We start from the raw sequence: 18,839 nt of genomic DNA, 5'->3' as shown, positions 1-18,839 counted from the left end.
GGCTGAGTAATATTCCATTGTATATATATACCACATCTTCTTTATCCATTCATCTGTTGAAGGGCATCTTGGCTCTTTTCAGTTTGGATATTGCAGACTTTGCTGCTATATTCAGAACATTCCACCCTAAAACAACAGAATACTCATTCTTCTCAAGTGCACATGGAACTTTCTCCAGAATAGACCACATACTGGGTCACAAATCAGGTCTCAACTGATACCAAAAGATTGAGATTATTCCCTGCATATTCTCAGACCATAATGCTTTAAAACTGGAACTCAATCACAAGAAAAAATTTGTCAGAAATTCAAACACTTGGAAGCAAAATCAGGTTTCTGACCAGGCATATGACCTGCAAGTTTGAAACCTTTAGAACCTAACTCTGATCACCCCCTCGCCCTGTGCAAGCAATGTTGAATGAAGGTGAGCAGAGCCGGTTTCTATAGTGAATTCCAACAGAAATGACATGCTTTGGTGATTTCCAAACCTGCCTCTGCTTTGGAATCACCTGAGACTTGATAAACGTAGAAGGTCTTGGCTCCACCCCCGAATATTCAGCCCGTCTTAGAAAGAATCTGGAAACTGTTCTTAGTATGGCCCCATGTGATCCTGTTGTAACCAGTTTGGCATTTTGGAAGCTCTGAGGAACACAGAGGTGTGCAGGGAAGATAATGAGGGTCTGGACCAGGTGGTTGGAAGAAGAGGTAATTTTTGAATGAGTAATTGTCAGGACTTGGCAACTTCCTGGATATCGGGGCTTATTAGAAGTCACATCTCCTCTATTATAGGTGATGGAGAAGCACAGGTGTTGGCTGTTCTTTGGGGGAAGTTTGGGGTAGAAAGCACCAGAGGGCAGAGTCCAGTGTGTACCTCCTCCGTGCATGTCACTGAGTGAAGCCCGCTGTGGGGAGAGAGGTAAAGAGCATGGCTTTCAGCCTCCAGGATCTTCCTCTGGTTTGGGACCAGAAGACACAAACAGAAAAATTCAATGACTCAGTGGAATTACCCAGTTGGATGGAATTAAAAATATGACCCACAGGACACGGGAGAGGGCATTGACCTACGTGTTGGGGGAGGCCTGAGGCCAGCCAGGAATGGTGTCCTCGCTTTAAGGGGCCATCACTGTGCCTTGCAGAGCTACAGGGAGACAGAGCCCTGTGTGAGGGTGATCAAAGGATTTCATCACAGAATCCCAGAGCTGAAAGAAACCTCAGAGATCGTCATTAGGAGATAATTATCCATGGATTTCTCAGTGTTCCTGCACTGTCTGGGCATTCTGAGCAAAGGAAGCAGACCAGCTCTAATAAAAATAGGAACCTGCCTTTCCCCCTCCCCCAGGACTTTGCTGATGTTCAGAGATGTAGAGGTCCCCTCCCCAGAGAGGACTTGTCTACATTCCAGTGAAGCTCTCAATCTCTCCGGAGGGGACGAAGGTCTGATTTGCCTTCCTGCACATGCAGGTGGCTATCTGGCCTTCGCTGTGTCATTCTTTGGGCAACTGGGGCATGGGGACTAAAGTCAAGGTGCTATTTGACTGTTCTGTTGCTGTGAGTAATAATGGTCTGTTCTCTGATCCAGAGATTGTGCATGTGCGTGCACGCGTACACATAAAACTGGCAGTCTAACCTGTTTGTTTGTAAGCAGGATAAAAACTCGGAATCTTCAGTTTCAGCTGAACTCTAATTGGGTCCCTATTTTACATTTGGGGAAAGCAAATCCCAGAAAGGAGCCAACTGACTTGGCCAAGTCATGCAGCTATGTGGATGTGATGGAGTCTGTCTTTTCCATCACCCGTGACAGAGAACACTAGGAAAGTAGTAATAGGACCTGGATTTGAGTCTAAACCCTGCCACGTCATTATATCTGAGGTTTTAGAAATCATGGAAAAAAGCCTTTATTTTCTTATCTGTGAATGTAGTTTATCTCTTCTTTATAGCATCCCTGTGAGATAAGTTATATGGAAGTGATTTTAAAGTAATATAGCAATATCTATGATTTAGAGTGATGATAACGGTGATTAGCACTGGGATCTTGCTGAAACAGTTTTTAATATTTATGAACATTTACTAGGTGCAAGTTATCTCTCCAAGTATTTTACAGGTAGGAACTCTTTTTTTTTTTTTTAAATCCAGTTTTAAAGTTGTGGCAAAATATACATAACATAAAATCTGTCATTTAACACATTTTTAGGCATCCAGTTCAGTAGCGCATTCATATCATCGTGTAACTATACCACCTTGCATCTCCAGAACTTTCTCATCTTCCCAGACTGCCCCTTCCCCCTCTTCCCCAGCCCATGGTAATCACCACTCTGCTTTCCTTTTATACAAATGTGACTACTCCAAGTACTCCCTGTGAGTGGAATCATACAGTAGTTGTCCTTTCGTGACTGGCTTCTTTCACTCAGTGTAATGTCTTCGAGCTCCATCCGTGCTGTAGCATGTACATGTACGAATTCTTTGGACCCTAAAAATGTTGGAAATGTTACTATTCCTTTTTTACAAATGAGGCAACTAAGACACATAAGGTTTTGTTGTTATAGTTGTTTTTAAAGATTTTATTTATTTATTTGAGAAAGAGAGAGCAGGAGAGAGAGAGAGAGCTCTCACAAGCAGGGGGGAGGGGCAGAGGGAGAGGGAGAAGCCAAGCAGGGAGCCCGATGCAGGGCTCAATCCCGGGACCCTGGGATCATAACCTGAGCCGAAGGCAGATGCTTAACCGACTGACCCACCCAGGCACCCAAAGACACATGAGGTTTGTGTGACCTTTTCAAGAACCCTCAGCTAGGAAGTGGTTAGAGGCTGGATTCAAACACAGGCTTTCCGGCTCCTGTAGTGTTTCCTGAGGGTCTGTCTTTGGTGTTTTGTCATTGTACCCAGTCTGGGGGATGCCCAGCATAGCAGGTTGACTGACTACTACTTTTTCAGGCAATGTTCATAAAGAGAGAGCATTTTGGGGGAGCCATGGTGTGGACGTTGGACCTGGATGACGCCAAGGGCGCTTTCTGTGGCACTGGCCCTTTCCCCCTTGTCAAGAAGTTGAATAGTCTCCTGGTGCAGACTGGTGAGTAGCTATGGCCTGGAACTGGGGTTGGAAGTTGTATAACCAGGCTCTGGCTGGGTCCCTTCTGTTAGATGCAAAGGCTTTGGTGAGGCAGCATGACATCAAGGGAAGAGAATAAGCTTTGATGTCAGGCCAGTCCATTTTCTTAGTTTAGAGGCGTGCTCCATGTGACCCCTCTGAGCTTTGGTTTCCCTATCTGTGAAACAGGAATGATCCTTATACTTATGACATTATTACAAGAACTAAATGAGATAAGGAGTGAAAACTACTGGCTCATAGTTAGTGTTCAATATATGCCAGTTTATTTCTCTGTTGCTTCCTCCTGTTTTCATGGGACAAGGGCCAGAAAAGGAAGCCAGATTTCTTTTGACATCTCTTTGATGTTTAGGAGATGGAACCTAGCATGCTTGAACTGAAACATTCTTTGAGATGGTTTATAACCATCATTTTACAGACCAAGAAACTGAGGCTCAGAAAGCTAACACTGCTAGGCAGGGGCAGAGATGGGACTCCAACCCAGTTCTTTACAAAATGCTGTCTAGAGTGGCCTCCTTGCCCCTTGGCGTTGTTCCTGGTGCCTCCTACAATGGGGGACACAGGAGGTTTCTGTTATTAGGCCTTGGGGACAGCAAGGTCTTGCTGAATGTGCAATCAGTGAGGTCAAAGTGAGGCCTTAAGCATAGAAAACTGGCAGGCTTCCCAGGGTCATTCACCAGAAATGTAGTAAATGTAAATGTGCTGAGTGCCCATAGGTGTCTGGGGTCCCGTTAACGTGATGAAGTGAAGGAGAAGGGCTTCCATGCAGTGGGGTTTTATCTATGCCCTCAAGTGGGTGTATTATGAAATCCTTCAACTCTGGATTTTGGGAGTAGGTACTTCAGCCCTGGAGTGGTTGTAGTCCTGCCAGTAATTAATAGGATGGGAAGGAAGTCGTAGGAGTCTCATCCTGTTCCAATGATTTTCTCTAGAGGTCAGCTCAACTCCTTCACCAAAATTTTGGCTCTCAACTGCTATGAATTCTGAAAGACCAACTATAACCAAAGCGTTGACCACTGACATGAGGATTTCATTCCCAGGAGGAAAGTCTCCGACCATTAATTCCCGTAGTAAGTCTCAAAATATGACTACAAGGCCCAGAGGTGGGATTGTGACCCCTATGAGGGAAACTAAGTCCTTTGGAAAGCCCACTGTAGCTCTGGAAGGGAGGACTGAGACTCTTGGAGAGACCATGACCCATGGAGAGACGACTATGATTCCTAATGATCATTGGACCTCTAAAGGGAAGATCATGCCCCTTGGAAAGAGGGCTGTAGTCCCTGAAATGATGACTGTCCCCTCTGGAAAGATGACAGTCACTCCTGATGGGCAGACCAAGACTCTAGAAGAGAATTTGACTTCTGAGGTGGACACTGATCCCCTGTTGGATTATATTGTTCTTCAGATGGAAGCTGAAAGCAGGAGGCCATCCTCAGGGCCTGTCATCTAGCCCCAGGACACATTCCTCCTGCTTTTGACAACCCCTGTGTTCCCATTAATGGAAATGATTCCTCTGTCAACTCGATGACCCTTCCAATAAGCGCTCTTTCTCTAAAAAAAGAAAACCCAGAAAATTCTGCTGTGGGTCAAGGAGCCTAAGCTCTGTTGAAGGCAGAAGCTGGGGAAAGCCCTCGTCTTTTCTTATAGGCCCCTGACAGGAGCTGCTTTTACCTAGACATTTATAAACCATTCATGGGTACAAGCAGGCCCCAAAGCCAGTGAAATCATCTCTTTTCTGTTGAATAAACTGGAAACACAAGAATTCATCTGAGTTCTCTGGAGTTCTTTTCTTGAAATGACCTGTGCAATGCAATTGTCAGCATCTGCCTTTCAAGTTCACTTTCCCCTACTGCTTTTTTTGGAAGGAGGGAGTTTGTGTCTAGCCTGTGTCGACGTTTTCCAATGTGGATTATGTGTTTCCCTCTCTGCCTTGCACAACTACTCCCCTCACGGGTGGTCTGAGACAGAATCTCTTCCAGCACAGTTTCCCATTCTCCTTTTATTTCACTCCAGTGTAACATTTGCTCCCATGAATATATCAGAACTCCTCTTGCCAAGGTCACTGGTGATGCCCATGCTGTTCACTGCAGTGGCCAAGTGTCAGTTCCAACCTTCCTTGAGACAGCAGCCGCACTGACACACTTGGTCACTTTGTCCTCCTTGACACACTTTCTTCACGGTGCTTCCAGCTTTTGTTTTTACCTGACTGGTCATTCCTTCTCAGTGTTCTATGCTGATTTCTCCTTTCATTCGTGATCGCTTAATGCCGGGGAGCTCCAAGTCTCTTCTCTGGGTCTCTTTTCTTCTATATTTATGTTTACACTCTTGGTGTTGTCATCCAAACACATCACTTAAACAGCAGCTCTAATATTGTCAAGAGAACAAAAGCACAAAAGAATATCTATAGTATGCTATCTTTTGCATAAGAAAAAAGGGGACAGAAAATACACGTGTCTGCTCATTTGTGCACGAGTACTACAGAGAGGATAAATATGGAAATAATGAGATTGGTACCTGTAGGAGTTGAGTGAAGATGGGGTGGAAAAAATGGGAGACTGGGGACAGGGTACCAGGGAAGGAGGGATTGATACTTACCTGAGTACTCATATGTGTGTAATTCTGACTTTTAGAACCATGAAAATGCTTCACATGACCCACAAAATAAATAAAATCAACTCAAAATTGAAATGCAAAGAGTAACAAATGTGGGCGCCTGGGTGACTCAGTTGGTTAAGCGACTGCCTTCGGCTCAGGTCATGATCCTGGAGTCCCGGGATCGAGTCCCGCATCGGGCTCCCTGCTCAGCAGGGAGTCTGCTTCTCCCTCTGACCCTCCCCCCCTCTCATGTGCTCTCTCTCTCTCTCAAATAAATAAATAAAATCTTTAAAAAAAAAAAAGAGTAACAAACGTATTTAACTATATTAAAAATACAGAAACAACATAATCACATTGAAGGAATTAGGGAAGGAAAGAACGAACCTTAGCAGCTTTGGAAAATAGCATTTTGCCTCTATATTGAAAGGCTAAAGACAAAAGGAACTATGGACAAATACGGTACTCTAGCAAATTTGCTGTTTATAGTTATATAGGTTAGCAATTCTGAAACTGCTTTATGTGTATTCCAGAATTAAACACAGAAGGAAACATACTGTGGATAAGAAGAGCCGTGTTTCTCACAGTCAGAGAAATAGTTATAGATAGGGAAAAAGGAAAGGCAGGAATGGACCCTGGGGTGTTGGATTCAGAAGTAACAGCAGGAAATCATGGTTTTAAAAAAATATATGGATTGGTTGATATAGAAATGGACATAGAAATATGTGTATCCATAAATATATTTCCTGCTTTCACCACTGGAAAGGGCTAGAGCAATGACATCCTAATAGACCCAGTACCTTGAAGAGACTGTCCCCAAGCGCCCCTTGAATAACTGGGGATGGAAGCCTCTGTATCTTGCTACCTTCTCCCCTCTCCTAGTGGATAATTCTGAGTGATGATTCTGAGTGGACGGCGCTGTGCTGAGCACAGTGGGTGATATTTCAGGACCCAGATGTCTACAAGACTTTAAACGCTAGTGGGAGAGAAAACACAAGTAGTCAAATGATTTATTTCTGATAAAAACGAGTGGTTGTTTATCTCTGATAAAAATGAGTGCTTCACAGACATGTCATCTCATGCTGAGGAAGCAGACTCAGAGAGCTTAGGTACTAATGTCTTGCTGCAAAGACAACTTGGTAAGTGCAGTAAGAGAGCCTGCCGTGTTAAGGGATTGACAAGAGGTCAGAGGCACAGATGTGTGATGGACAAGTCCTTGGAATAGATGACAGGTTGGAGGGGGTGGACAAGGAGACAGGACACAGCCTCAAGGACATGACTGATGAGCAGACACCAGTTGTTTCCACACAGGAAAGTGAGCTGTGGACACGATGTTAGGAGCTTTTGTCACTTTCTCATTGACTTTTGAAGAGTCCCATAAAAGGTTCCAAAACCCTGTTTCTGTGAAGTTAGGAATGTTGCCACCAGGAGGCAGCAGCATACAGGGTTACATTTTCTAGCAGACAACTAGAAGAGCGGAAGAAAAGCCATTAGAATCCCTTTCTACAGAAAATCAAATCACATATAAATCTCTGTCATTATCATTAAAGCTGATACTTTTGTGCACACTGAGGCAGAGAGAGCGTGAACACCCCAGGCTTAGAGGAGGAGGCTGTGCTGAGATACAGGTTGAGTTCAGGCAAACAGGACTTGAAGTCCCAGCTCTGCCTTTGATTAACTATGTGATCACGGGGAAATTAAATCAGCTTCTAAGGTTGTTACAATGGTTAAATGAAATATGTGCCTGGTCCAAGGTCGGTAAGTGAGAGTTGTAGTTAGATCTTCTATAGATCTTCCAGTTTCCCTCTAACAATTTCTTTCTTAAAGAAATGTTTCTAAAGAAACATTAAATCATGCATATGAAATTGGAAACTCTTTGGGTTTGTGCATAGCTCAAAGGCTTCAAGGTATATTCATGACAAAGTTCCGGTAACTTCTCTCATGCCCGCTACAACTTTACCTAGGGAATCATTTTGTACGCTGGCCTCTTTCATCACATGCTTCTAGAAGGCTCCAATCTAGAAACTAGTAAAGGGTCTATAGAAGGCATTAAGTGTGTCATTTCCTTGATTAAAACAAATTAATGGCTCCTTACTGCTTAAGGAATAAAGTCCATGGTACTTAGCATGGCATATGAGGTCCACCTCACCATCCAGTCATGCCCGTGTAGACACTTAATACTGTGCTCCAGGAGTTTGATCCAGATGCTCCACAGTGTGCTCCATTAGTATGAGGCTTAATAATAAATAGTTTGATGGAATAGAAGTTAAAATACTGTGGATACTGAATCCATGCTGCTTTAATATAGTTTTGTAGAATCAAGAGTATTCCTGTTTTAGCATTATAGTCCTTTCCATTGCAACAGAATTCTGAGGAGAAAATAATTTCCAGAGCCAACTGGCATGATAAGGACTGTGCAGACCCAGTGCAGGTCCTTTGGGTGGGTCTTGGCTTGTGAGGAGCCATGTTGAGAAGTGCTCTTGTGGCCACATTGGTCACAGTGTTCTCTGACTTCATGACACAAACTGCACTTCTGGGTGCCATTGCTCAGGCTTTGCTTCTGCCTCCAGTGGCTTTTCCCACTTTCCTTACTTTCTCATCTACCAACCAGGAAGATCCTAACTCAAATTACCTCTTCTCTGAAGGCCTTTCCATCCCCCCAGGAGCTATCACTTCTTGCTTCTGCTTGCTTTATTAATACTGTTCTTTTTTAAAAAAAGATTTTATTTATTTATTTGAGAGAGAGAGCAGAGCAAGAGAGAGAGAGAGAGAGAGAGAGAGAGAGAGCACACGATCCGGGTTGGGTGGGGCAGGGGGAGAGAGAGAGAAGCAGACTCCCTGCTGAGCAGGGAGCCTGACTCAGGGGGCTCAATCCCAGGACCGTGGGATAAAAATCTGAGCCAAAGGCAGATGCTTAGCCAACTGAACCACCCAGACGACCCAATACTGTTCTTAATCATTCTTATTCATTCAACACACATTTGGATGCTAGAGTGATCACATCATCTCATAATTAGATTATATATCAGTCATTAGGCAGGATGCTGACTGTGCATACAAGGACCATTTCTGAATTTTCTTTGTACTCCCAGAGCTTAAGTGCAGAGGTAAGCACAGAGTAGATATTCCATAAATGTTGGCTAATTGTGAACTAAGAAATTGAAAATAAAGATCAGAGTGTCATGGACCATGAGAATCACATCAGAAGACTATAGATGGGTCTGATGAGAGGAACAGGAAGGAAAAGGGGAAGAAGGAGTGGAGAGTCTACTGTAAATCTCCAAAAAGCACATGGACTTTGGAGCCAAAGAACAAATTGTTCCATTGTTCTGGCAGAAGTTGCCAGCACCCATTTCCCAGTAGATGTGGGCACCAGGATCCTTTGTCCCCAGTGAATTTCACATTTGTTATCACATCCTAATCTTTGGATTCCATCAGCAAAGCCACTAATCACTTTTTAAATTGACTGCAGAGTGGATATTAAAGGCCGTAATTCTTGCCAGGAGGACAAACAAACAGAATCCATGGATATGTAGGGGCACAAGTTGGTTCAAGGCTAAGAAGCCCACGTGCCTACAGGTGAAAAGTTCAGGGAGATCGGGGTATAAAAGAGAGACGCAATCTCGCTCTGTGTGTCCCAACCCTTGAGTGTGCCACTGTGTCCTGGTATGTCTGTGGGCCACTAAAATCAGCACCATGAAGATCCTGGTCTTGGTCTTGATTTGTCTACACCTCTCAGAGGGTGTGGAAAGGTGTGTATGGGGATTCAGTTTCACTGTGAATTTCAGCCCTAAGGGAGCATCACAAGCTAGGGTAAAGCAAAGGCCTTCCCCTGCAGATCTCATGGAAAGGCAGGCAGATTGTGTCTTGGTACATGAACCCAAAAACCACAGGGACCCTAGACTTGAAATGGATGATGATGATGATGATGATGATGATGATGATGATGACGCTGTGTGTATGTGTGTGTGTGTATTAGTAAAGGTGGGTTGGTGTTTTGTTAGCCAAGAAGGAAGGATGTACAATATCTATAAAGCTTAGAGGAGGGACTGGGAAGGAACAGGTATTTATTCTGTGGAAAGAGTGTATGTAAGCAGGAAACCCCAAATATATGTTATAGTGGATTTTCAGGCTGGAAATGCTGAAGTGACTGCAGAACTTGCTAAAATCCAGAAGGATTTCTTACAAGAGGCTCTTCTTGGGTAGAAGTAGGTTTAAAGACGCCAGATCAGATCACTGAAGTGATTTCTTTAATGGGGAAGGTGAAGCTCACTCCTTTTGTTTGCCCTAATCTCTGCAGAATCATTCTGAAGAAAGGCAAGTCCATCCGCCAGGTGATGGAAGAGCGGGGTGTATTAGAGACATTCCTGAAGAACCACCCAAAGGTTGATCCAGCCGCCAAGTATCTTTACAATAATGATGCTGTTGCTTATGAACCCTTCACCAACTACCTGGATGTAAGTGAAAGGGGAGGTGGTATCCATAACCCTTGGCTAATAACCATTCTTGGATACTTACTTAGACCTCTCATCAGCTCTGATTTTGGACTTTTTACTAAACCTAAGTCTCACCTTCCTATGGAAAGTCTCTGGATAAGTTATGAGTTGGTACCACTTAACACTATTGTATTCCCTTTCCTTCCTTCTTCTCATTACTGGCTCATTCTCTGAAGTTCCATTTATGTGGTTAAGAGATCCACAGTGACCATATTCAAGTCAATTGAGAGAGCCAAAGGAAGTCCCAGTGATGGGCTGCAGGGGAAAGAAGGATAGCACATGCCAAGCTGCCAGGCAAAATCTCCGGTGGCTCCAGATGACATAGATCTCCCCGTTTGGAAACATACACTGGTACTCAGAGCAAGTATTTGAGTGTTCTTGAGGCTGCAGTGTCTGCTCAGGGCATCTCAACACACTGGTGTCCTATGGACTGTCCTTAGTGAGATGTTACATGAGTGTCAGATCTAGAAGCCACCCTAGGCATCTCCTATTTCGACTTCCACTTTCTATAGATGGTGGAAGGAGAGGCAGGTAAGTGACATGACTGGCCCGAATTCACTTAGAACTTAAACTGTGTCTCAGTGAAGTTCTCTTCTTGCTTTCCATGCTACTTCTCATTACTAAACCAAAGTCTCACCTTCCTATGGATTTCCTAGCACCTTAGCTACTGTGTGACCAGAGGGAGGGGAATGGTGGGCAAATATCTAACACTGGAAGAAAAAGAAGGATGTGTGTGTGTGTGTTTATGTGCGTGTGTGTGTGTGTTTGTGTGTGTGTGTGATGTGGGGAGGGGTTTGGGCACTGGGAATGGAGAAAAGGTGATTGCTTTTCCAAGTGTGCATGTTCTGGCATAGCATGGTAAATCCATGGTGTTATCACCTGATACAAAGTGGAAAATGCTTTGGAAGAAGAGACTGGCTTGCCAGACCAATTCTCACCTAGTCAAAGTCTTGCAATTAGGGACAAAAATGGGCAATATCGAGGGGATCTGGCTCTAGATGTGAAGGAGAACTTCTGGAAAGAGAAAAATATAATTTGTCCAAATGTGGTTTCTAGTGAGTCACTGTCTTCCCCATCCTTAGGACAAGGCTTGGCTACTAAATGAGTGTGACAAACTTTTCTTTGCAGTCCTACTACTTTGGAGAGATCAGCATTGGGACACCGCCACAAAATTTCCTGGTCCTCTTTGACACAGGCTCCTCCAACCTGTGGGTGCCCTCTACCTACTGCCAAAGCCGGGCCTGCTGTGAGTATACCACCATCACCACCCACCCATGGATAGTAGCAGAGGCCAGGGCAGAGTCAGGATTGAGCACAATCTCAGCATCCAAGTCCAGAGTTCTTGGTGCATACCCATGATCTCATCCTCCTTAAATTCAGACCATGTGGAAATCTTGCCCTTGGTCTACATTTCACAAGTGCTACAGTTCTGGAGAGAGACAGCAGAAATAGACCAAGGCTTCTGTTCTTTTCTACATTGTTCCCTTTCCTCAGCTTTCTCCTGTGGGCCCCAATTCCTGTCACTTTGAGTTGAGCCATTCCTCAGGAAATGGAAGGAAGGGGCAACATCTGTTTGCCAAGGGGACAGACTTTTCTGGGGCTACAGATTGTCTTCAGCACAAAGGATCTGAGGCTGAGGCCCAACCCCAGGCTTGGTCTGACAGTCTCAGGCCATCAAGGATAAGTGTCCTCCAAGTATTTCGGAAAATGTGTTGACATTAACTTTCCATTCTATCCTTGCACAGTCAATCACAACAGGTTCAACCCCAGCAGTTCCTCTACCTACAGAAACAATGGGCAAACCTATACACTGTATTATGGAAGTGGCAGCCTGACTGTGCTCCTGGGATATGACACTGTTAATGTAAGTGCTGTTCTCATCCTTCTGTGGGTCTGCTCTTTGGCTCCCCTTTTTTAGAGCCTAAAGCTGTCAGAGAGACCCATGATTACTAGGTAGGCACGAATGCCCGGAAGCTGATGGTTGGAAAAGACACCGAAGGCCATCTAATTAAACCTTTCTCCCAAGACAGGACTTGCTCCCACAGCAGTCGTGACTGCAGGGAGCTCTTTACATTGTGCCTCCCTGTGACTTTGCTCCCTGGTCTTACTGCCCTCTGTGGCCACATGGAGCACATCTGCTTCCTCCTGCACATGACTTTATTCTAGGTATTTGAAGATCTTCCTTTCACTATTTTCTTTCCTTTTACATCAAACACCCACAATTCCTATGTCATTTGTGCACATGGATTGTTCAGTATAAAACCAGCCACTGTCCTTTCACTGTCCATGAAAGTGGAAACTCTTAACTCCAGAACACAACAGCCTCTGCTTCCCCAACACCTACACTCTTCTTTCCAAGACATACGTGGTTGGGTGATGCTGTTGTCCCTTCATCTTCCATACCCCACCCATGATTGAGCTAAGCATGAAAGAAGCCAACTTCCTCTCCCCCAAAAAAGGTCTAGATTCCATTCTCTGGGCATCTAAGTCTGGGAAGGCTTTATCCACCTGAACTGTTGATCTTTTTTCCCTGCTTGTCCCAGGTTCAGAACATCGTCATCAATAACCAGCTATTTGGTCTGAGTGAGATTGAGCCCAGCAACCCCTTCTATTATGCAAACTTTGACGGTATTCTGGGAATGGCCTACTCCAACCTGGCAGTGGGCAATGGCCCAACAGTTCTGCAGAACATGATGCATCAGGGCCAACTCACCCAGCCCATCTTCAGCTTCTATTTCTCTCGGTGAGCACCCTTGCCCTGGGTAGGTCTCAGCAAATGAGACTGTGGGGGCTTTCAGCAAGTCAACACCAGACAGGGCCGAGGTTTTAAAATTTCCTGATACAATGAGTATAACTTGCTATATGCAATTCACGCATCTCTGAAAATTTATTATTTCATTTTGGAGGGAATTTTATTTTAAAAGCACTAGAAGTATTTTTTAATTCAGGCCATAAACCATAAGATGACTCTTTTCTTAAAAATGAATTATAGTCCCTCATCTTTTGATTAATAAATTTGAAGATATTGTATTAGTTTTGTACAATTGTAGAGCTATAGAACAAGCCTGATGATCATTTGCTAGTAAAGAGAACAACAATGAAATGATTATTGCAGTATATGTCTGGCTTTCCAAAGTGTTCCCATAGTAATTTCTTCAAATGACATCTCAAAGATTCTATTGGCTTCGTTTTGCCAGAAAATAAATACAGGACCAAACAGGTGGTCAATGTTGAGCAGGGTCACTACTAACTCACTGGTAGGTGTGAAGCCATGACTCAAATGCAAAAATCTTGGTCACAAATCCAGTACACTTCCTATTCTACTGGCCTTGAGCTTTCATGGCAAACTTTACTTACTGATTCTTTTCCCTGAACAATGATCCTCAGGGTACTTGACTCCAAATGTTTTTCTTCAGTGAGTGGCAGGCCAAACGTAAGGAACAAAAGAGACCTGAATCCCCTTAACACTGTTTAGTTACCAACTTGAGCATGACAGGAGCATCCCCTTCACTGCACACAGGAGATCTCTCTCTGTCAGGTCCCAATTCCAGGTACTCCCTGAAGTGTTTCTTCTTGTTCTCACTTTGTCCCCAGAAGGGTTTCCCTGGGATGCTTTGTTTTGTTTTCAGAGGCCTGGTTTCCAATTCCATCTCCCCTTTTATGGGCATAATTTATATTTCCAGTTCTCTGATACTCTGGGTGTTCCTCTGAGGAGGCTCCTCTCCCTCGTGCCTTAAGCCTGGTGGAGTCTGAAGAGCAGATCAGAGGACAAGACCCTTCGTCCTGTGGTTCCTCTGTGTCTGAAAGAGAGAGGGATGGTGAGAGGGGAGGAAGGAGCTGCCTGATCATGTGTATTGTGGGAACTCATGCTCTTCTCCTTTTCTCCATAGCCAACCAACCTATCAGTATGGTGGGGAGCTCATCCTGGGAGGTGTGGACCCCCAATTTTATTTTGGTGAGATCGTCTGGACTCCTGTCACCCGGGAAATGTACTGGCAGATTGCCATCGATGAGTAAGTACAGGGGAAATTTCCTATGGATTAAGGACACCCCTAGGATGTTCTCCAGTGTGACAATATTTCCTGTTCTTGCACTGGCACACACTTCTGAAAGAATCAGCAAACCCTCAGGCTGATTGTTCCTGGAGCTCAGTAGACCCTGGCATCTAGCTCTTGACTAAACTTTTTGACTTGGTCACTGAAACTTGTCATGTCAGCAGGTTGGTCATTCCTAGGCTTCTGTGAATCCATGTCTTTGTTCCTGGGAGCTTCATTATCCCAAGTAGCACAGTCCTTACCAAGTCCTTCATCAGTAAAAGTAACAGCTATCATTGATGTTTTTGATGTGCCAGAGACTGTGCTAAATATTTTATATATATTATTGCATGTATATTCCACTACAACACTATGAGGTGGTCAGTAGTTTATTTCATGGTGTAGATAAAGGAATCAAGGCTCAGAGATTCAGTAACTTATCCAAAGTCACACATTTCACAAATTTCAAAATTTGAGCCCAAGCATATCTGTTCCCAGAGCTTAGTACCATGAATCGGTTACTTCTACACTCCAACCCTTCAGGAAATTTCCATCACCTCCATTTAAAGATACACTTCTTTGGCCTTTGCTCAAGACCATACAACAGCTGGGCACTACCTATTGCTACAGCCTTCCCACCACTTCCTGACGTGCAGCACAGACTTCACCATGTCCTTGCACCTTGCCATGACTTTTTTGCCTCTTCTCTTTTGACTATATCACCTGAAGCCCCTCATGTCCTGTGCACATCCTTTGGAGACCAGATAAATTCCTACCTCCCCCCAAAAGACCTCTCAGGGACCCAATCTCTCTTTCAGTCCCATAGTATTACTGGCTTGTGTCCCAACATGTCTCTCTTCATCTGTGGGTAGACACAGTGGAATCACCCCAATGCGCATGAATAGAGAGGTAAGCAGTTGATGTCTGACAAGTAGTTTTTTGTGCCTGGAGTAGAGGGGTCTTTTCACTTGGACCAATTGCACTCACCCCTTAAGCGTCTCTTCTCAGAATAATCCTTGTCTGACCAACTGCTTCTCACGGCCAGAGTAGATCAAGTCCCCTCCTCTCTGGCCTCTTGAATTTCTTTCATGGCACTCACCAGGGCTACAATTAAACACCATTTACGTGTTTCTGTTAAGTTTGTGGTGTCTGTCTTGTTCACCATTACATCCAAGTACCTTGATTCACCAACAGTACCCAAAATATAAATGGACTGAAGAGGAAGAGTAGAGCAGCCGAAAAAGCTGGATGAGGGATCAGGGACTGAATCACACAGGACTACATTATGGAGATCACCAGCTATTGCCTTATGGTGTTGTGGCTTAATGTATGGTGTTGTCTCATGTCCATTAGAATATGCTCTTAAAAACAGCGAATATAAGTTAGTCCTCTTCATATCACCATAATTCTTCTAAGAGTGTCTTGTACATAGTAGGTGCCCAATGTGTATTTATGATTTGATTACCAACTTTAGCTATGTTTGGCACTATGTGTTGGGCCTCATATAGGCAGATTAAAGAGGATAAGACACAGTCCCTACTCCCCACAGAGCTCAGTCAGAGCTGGAGTAGTTACCAGAGCAAGACTGAGGATATTATTCCAGTGGTCCCAAAGACACAGATTTATTACATGGATTGCAGTGTCAAGGTATGGCCTGGCTTTTTGGAAGACTCATCTTTTCAGAGCCGCAGGGTTAGGAGATTAGGGAGGATGCGGCACTTATTTATGGCAGAAATGTCTGACTCTCTCTCTCTTTTTTAAAGATTTATTTATTTATTTATTTATTTGAAAGAGAGAGGGCGAGAGAGAGAGCGGGGGGAGGGTCAGAGGGAGAGACAGTCCCGAGCAGACTCCGAGCTGAGCATAGAGCCCAATGCAGGGCTCCATCTCACAACCCTGGGATCATGACTCAAACTAAAACCAAGAGTCAGACGCTCAACTGACTGCGCCACCCAGCTACCCCTAGAAATGCCTGACTCTCTTTGTATTGGTGTGCCCCTCAGGTTTCTTATTGGTAACCAGGCCACTGGCTTGTGCTCCCAGGGCTGCCAGGGGATCGTGGATACGGGAACCTTCCCACTGACTGTTCCCCAGCAGTACTTGGACTCCTTTGTGAAGGCAACAGGAGCCCAACAAGATCAGAATGGTGATGTGAGTAACCAGAAGCCAGGGTTCCTCTGCACATCCAGGCAGCCTCAGCATAGGAGCCTGAGTGCAATGAGTTCATGAGAGACAAGAGGAGGGATTGGTGGAGAACTGAGCTCCTGGTGGAACAGAACACGTGGGGACACATCATGGCCTTTCAGGCATGAACCCTCAGTGCAAGGAGGCATAAGGGGAGGGAATAACACCAACTCCAACTGTGAGTATGGGCTGAATGATTGTCAGGAGGGGTGGCTGTTCCATTGCAGGCCCTTGGAACACATCTCACCTTGGTGTGGCACTGTCATTTGACTCTATGAACAGAGCCAGGCATATTGCATTTCTCCATTCCATTTGGGTTTCTTTCTTCCCTAGGAATACTCCTTTGGCTTTTACTCTGAGCAGCCTTCTGCGCCCACCCCTGTTCCCCTATACCCACTTCTGTAGTTTGCTCCTCCTGCATGCAAGAGTCTAGTTTAGTCAGACTAAATCTTGGTCCCTCAGGGTGTGTGTGTGTGTGTGTGTGTTTGTGATGAGTACGTGGATAGTTGTACACTAGTGTGGATATGAATTGTGTGAGAGCATGCTTCACACAGGATGTGCCCATGCTTCTTCTCTGTAAGTGGTACTTTCTGGTGGTAGCAATATGTGTTCTGGAATAAGCTTAACTCCTTATGGCCATATCAATACAACCAAAATCTCAGAGCTGAGATGTGTCCAAGGAGGCCCAGGAAAGCAAAAGCATCTTGTCAGTGTTTGCCTGGGAATCAGGCTTTGCCTTCCATGCTCTCAACCAACCTCTGCTGGAAGGTCAGGAAGAGAGTCTCACAGGGAATGGGGGACTCGGGCCCTTTGTCTGGGCTCCCAGTCCCCTGACATTCTACAGCTCTGCTTCTCCTCTCTCTCAGTATGTGGTCAACTGCAACTCCATACAGAGCATGCCCACCATTACCTTTGTCATCAGTGGGTCACCTTTACCTCTGCCTCCCTCTACCTATGTCCTAAACGTGAGTATGCACTCCAGGCTCCATGGATATGGGATTGGATGGACCCAAACAGCTGTTCTGTGTCCCAGCTCACATCTGAGCACCTATGGGAAGTCACTAGTGGCAGGGCTGAGAGTGAACAAGAAGCCAGAGACCTCACAGGTGTCATGGAATATAGGGTGGGGAATATAGGTACCTGTGGGGAAAGGCCTTTCCATGCACCTGGTTATATCCTCATGTCCTTTGTCTCTTCAGAACAATGGCTACTGCACCCTTGGGATTGAAGTCACTTACCTGCCCTTCCCCAGTGGACAGCCCCTGTGGATTCTGGGAGATGTCTTCCTCAGGGAATATTACACTGTCTACGACTTGGCTGTCAACAGGGTGGGTTTTGCCCTCTCTAAGTAGACTAGCAAGAGGCAGCTGTCTCCAGCCTCCCAGCAAGACTCTGAAATTGCCCTACTATTTCTCTGGGCTGACAGCAGCATTTTAGACTAGTCTGATCCCTCCGTGCACTATAATTTTACTCCCTCAACTAATAAATTAAGAATCTCTAAACATCCTTGCTGATCCTTCTAAATATCTTCTTTGTATTCTGCTTGTATTAAACAAATAATCAGTCAAAAAATGGGCAGAAGACATGAACAGACCCTACTCCAAAGAAGACATAAAAATGGCTAACAGACACATGAAAAAATGTTCAATATCACTAGCCATCAGGGAAATACAAGTCAAAACCACAATGAGATACCACCTTACACCAGTTAGAATGGCAAAAGTTAACAAAACAGGAAACAACAAATGTTGGTGAGGATGTGGAGAAAGGGGAACCCTCTTACACTGTTGGTGGGAATGCAAGCTGGTACAGCCACTCTGGAAAACAGTATGGATGTTCCTCAAGAAGTTAAAAATAGATCTACCCTATGACCCAGCAATTACACTACTAGGTGTTTACCGCAAAGATACAGATGTAGTGAAAAGAAGGGGCACATGCACCCCAATGTTCATAGCAGCAATGTCCACAATAGCCAAATTGTGGAAGGAGCCGAGATGCCCTTCAACAGATGAATGGATAAAGAAGATGTGGTACATATATACAATGGGATATTACTCAGCCATCAGAAAGGATGAATATCCACCATTTGTATCAACATGGATGGAACTGGAGGGGATTATGCTAAGTGGAATAAGTCAAGCAGAGAAAGACAATTATCATATGGTTTCACTCATATGTGGAATATAAGGAATAGCACAGAGGACCATAGCAGAAGGGAGGGAAAACAGAAGGGGGAGATGTCGGAGAAGGAGACAAACCATGAGAGACTATGGACTTGGGGAGAAAACTGAGGGCTTGGAGGGGGGATGGGGTAGCTGGGTGATGGGTATTAAGGAGGGCACATGTTGTGATGAGCACTGGGTGTTATATGCAACTAATGAATCATTGAACACTACATCAAAAACTAATGACATACAGTGGCTAACTTAACAT

At 44.6% G+C, this 18,839-nt stretch overlaps 2 protein-coding genes across 2 annotated transcripts in view; both read left to right on the top strand.

Annotated features, from left to right (window-relative positions):
• OVGP1 (oviductal glycoprotein 1) overlaps nt 1-4,676 on the top strand; it is a 17,613-nt gene extending 12,937 nt beyond the window's left edge. The window contains exons 8-9 of the mRNA XM_081815652.1: nt 2,929-3,064; nt 4,033-4,676. Coding sequence (XP_081671778.1) covers nt 2,929-3,064; nt 4,033-4,550 — 654 coding nt within the window. The 3' untranslated portion in view covers nt 4,551-4,676. The remainder of the gene's footprint in view (nt 1-2,928; nt 3,065-4,032) is intronic.
• Nucleotides 4,677-9,028: 4,352 nt separating this feature from the next.
• On the top strand, nt 9,029-17,858 carry LOC102741065 (pepsin B). The gene is made up of 9 exons (XM_006732857.2): nt 9,029-9,444; nt 9,993-10,149; nt 11,317-11,434; nt 11,934-12,052; nt 12,732-12,931; nt 14,079-14,201; nt 16,226-16,373; nt 17,273-17,371; nt 17,606-17,858. Exons 1-9 carry the CDS (start codon nt 9,389-9,391, stop codon nt 17,756-17,758), a joined length of 1,173 nt encoding a protein of 390 aa, XP_006732920.2. The 5' UTR covers nt 9,029-9,388; the 3' UTR covers nt 17,759-17,858.
• Nucleotides 17,859-18,839: the final 981 nt, after the last annotated feature.

This window comes from Leptonychotes weddellii, chromosome 4 (genome assembly GCF_054177405.1).
Source record: "Leptonychotes weddellii isolate Sample4059 chromosome 4, ASM5417740v2, whole genome shotgun sequence".
Taxonomy (NCBI): domain Eukaryota; kingdom Metazoa; phylum Chordata; class Mammalia; order Carnivora; family Phocidae; genus Leptonychotes; species Leptonychotes weddellii.
Note: the sequence above shows the minus strand (reverse complement) of the source record. Positions and strands in the feature narration are given on the sequence as shown.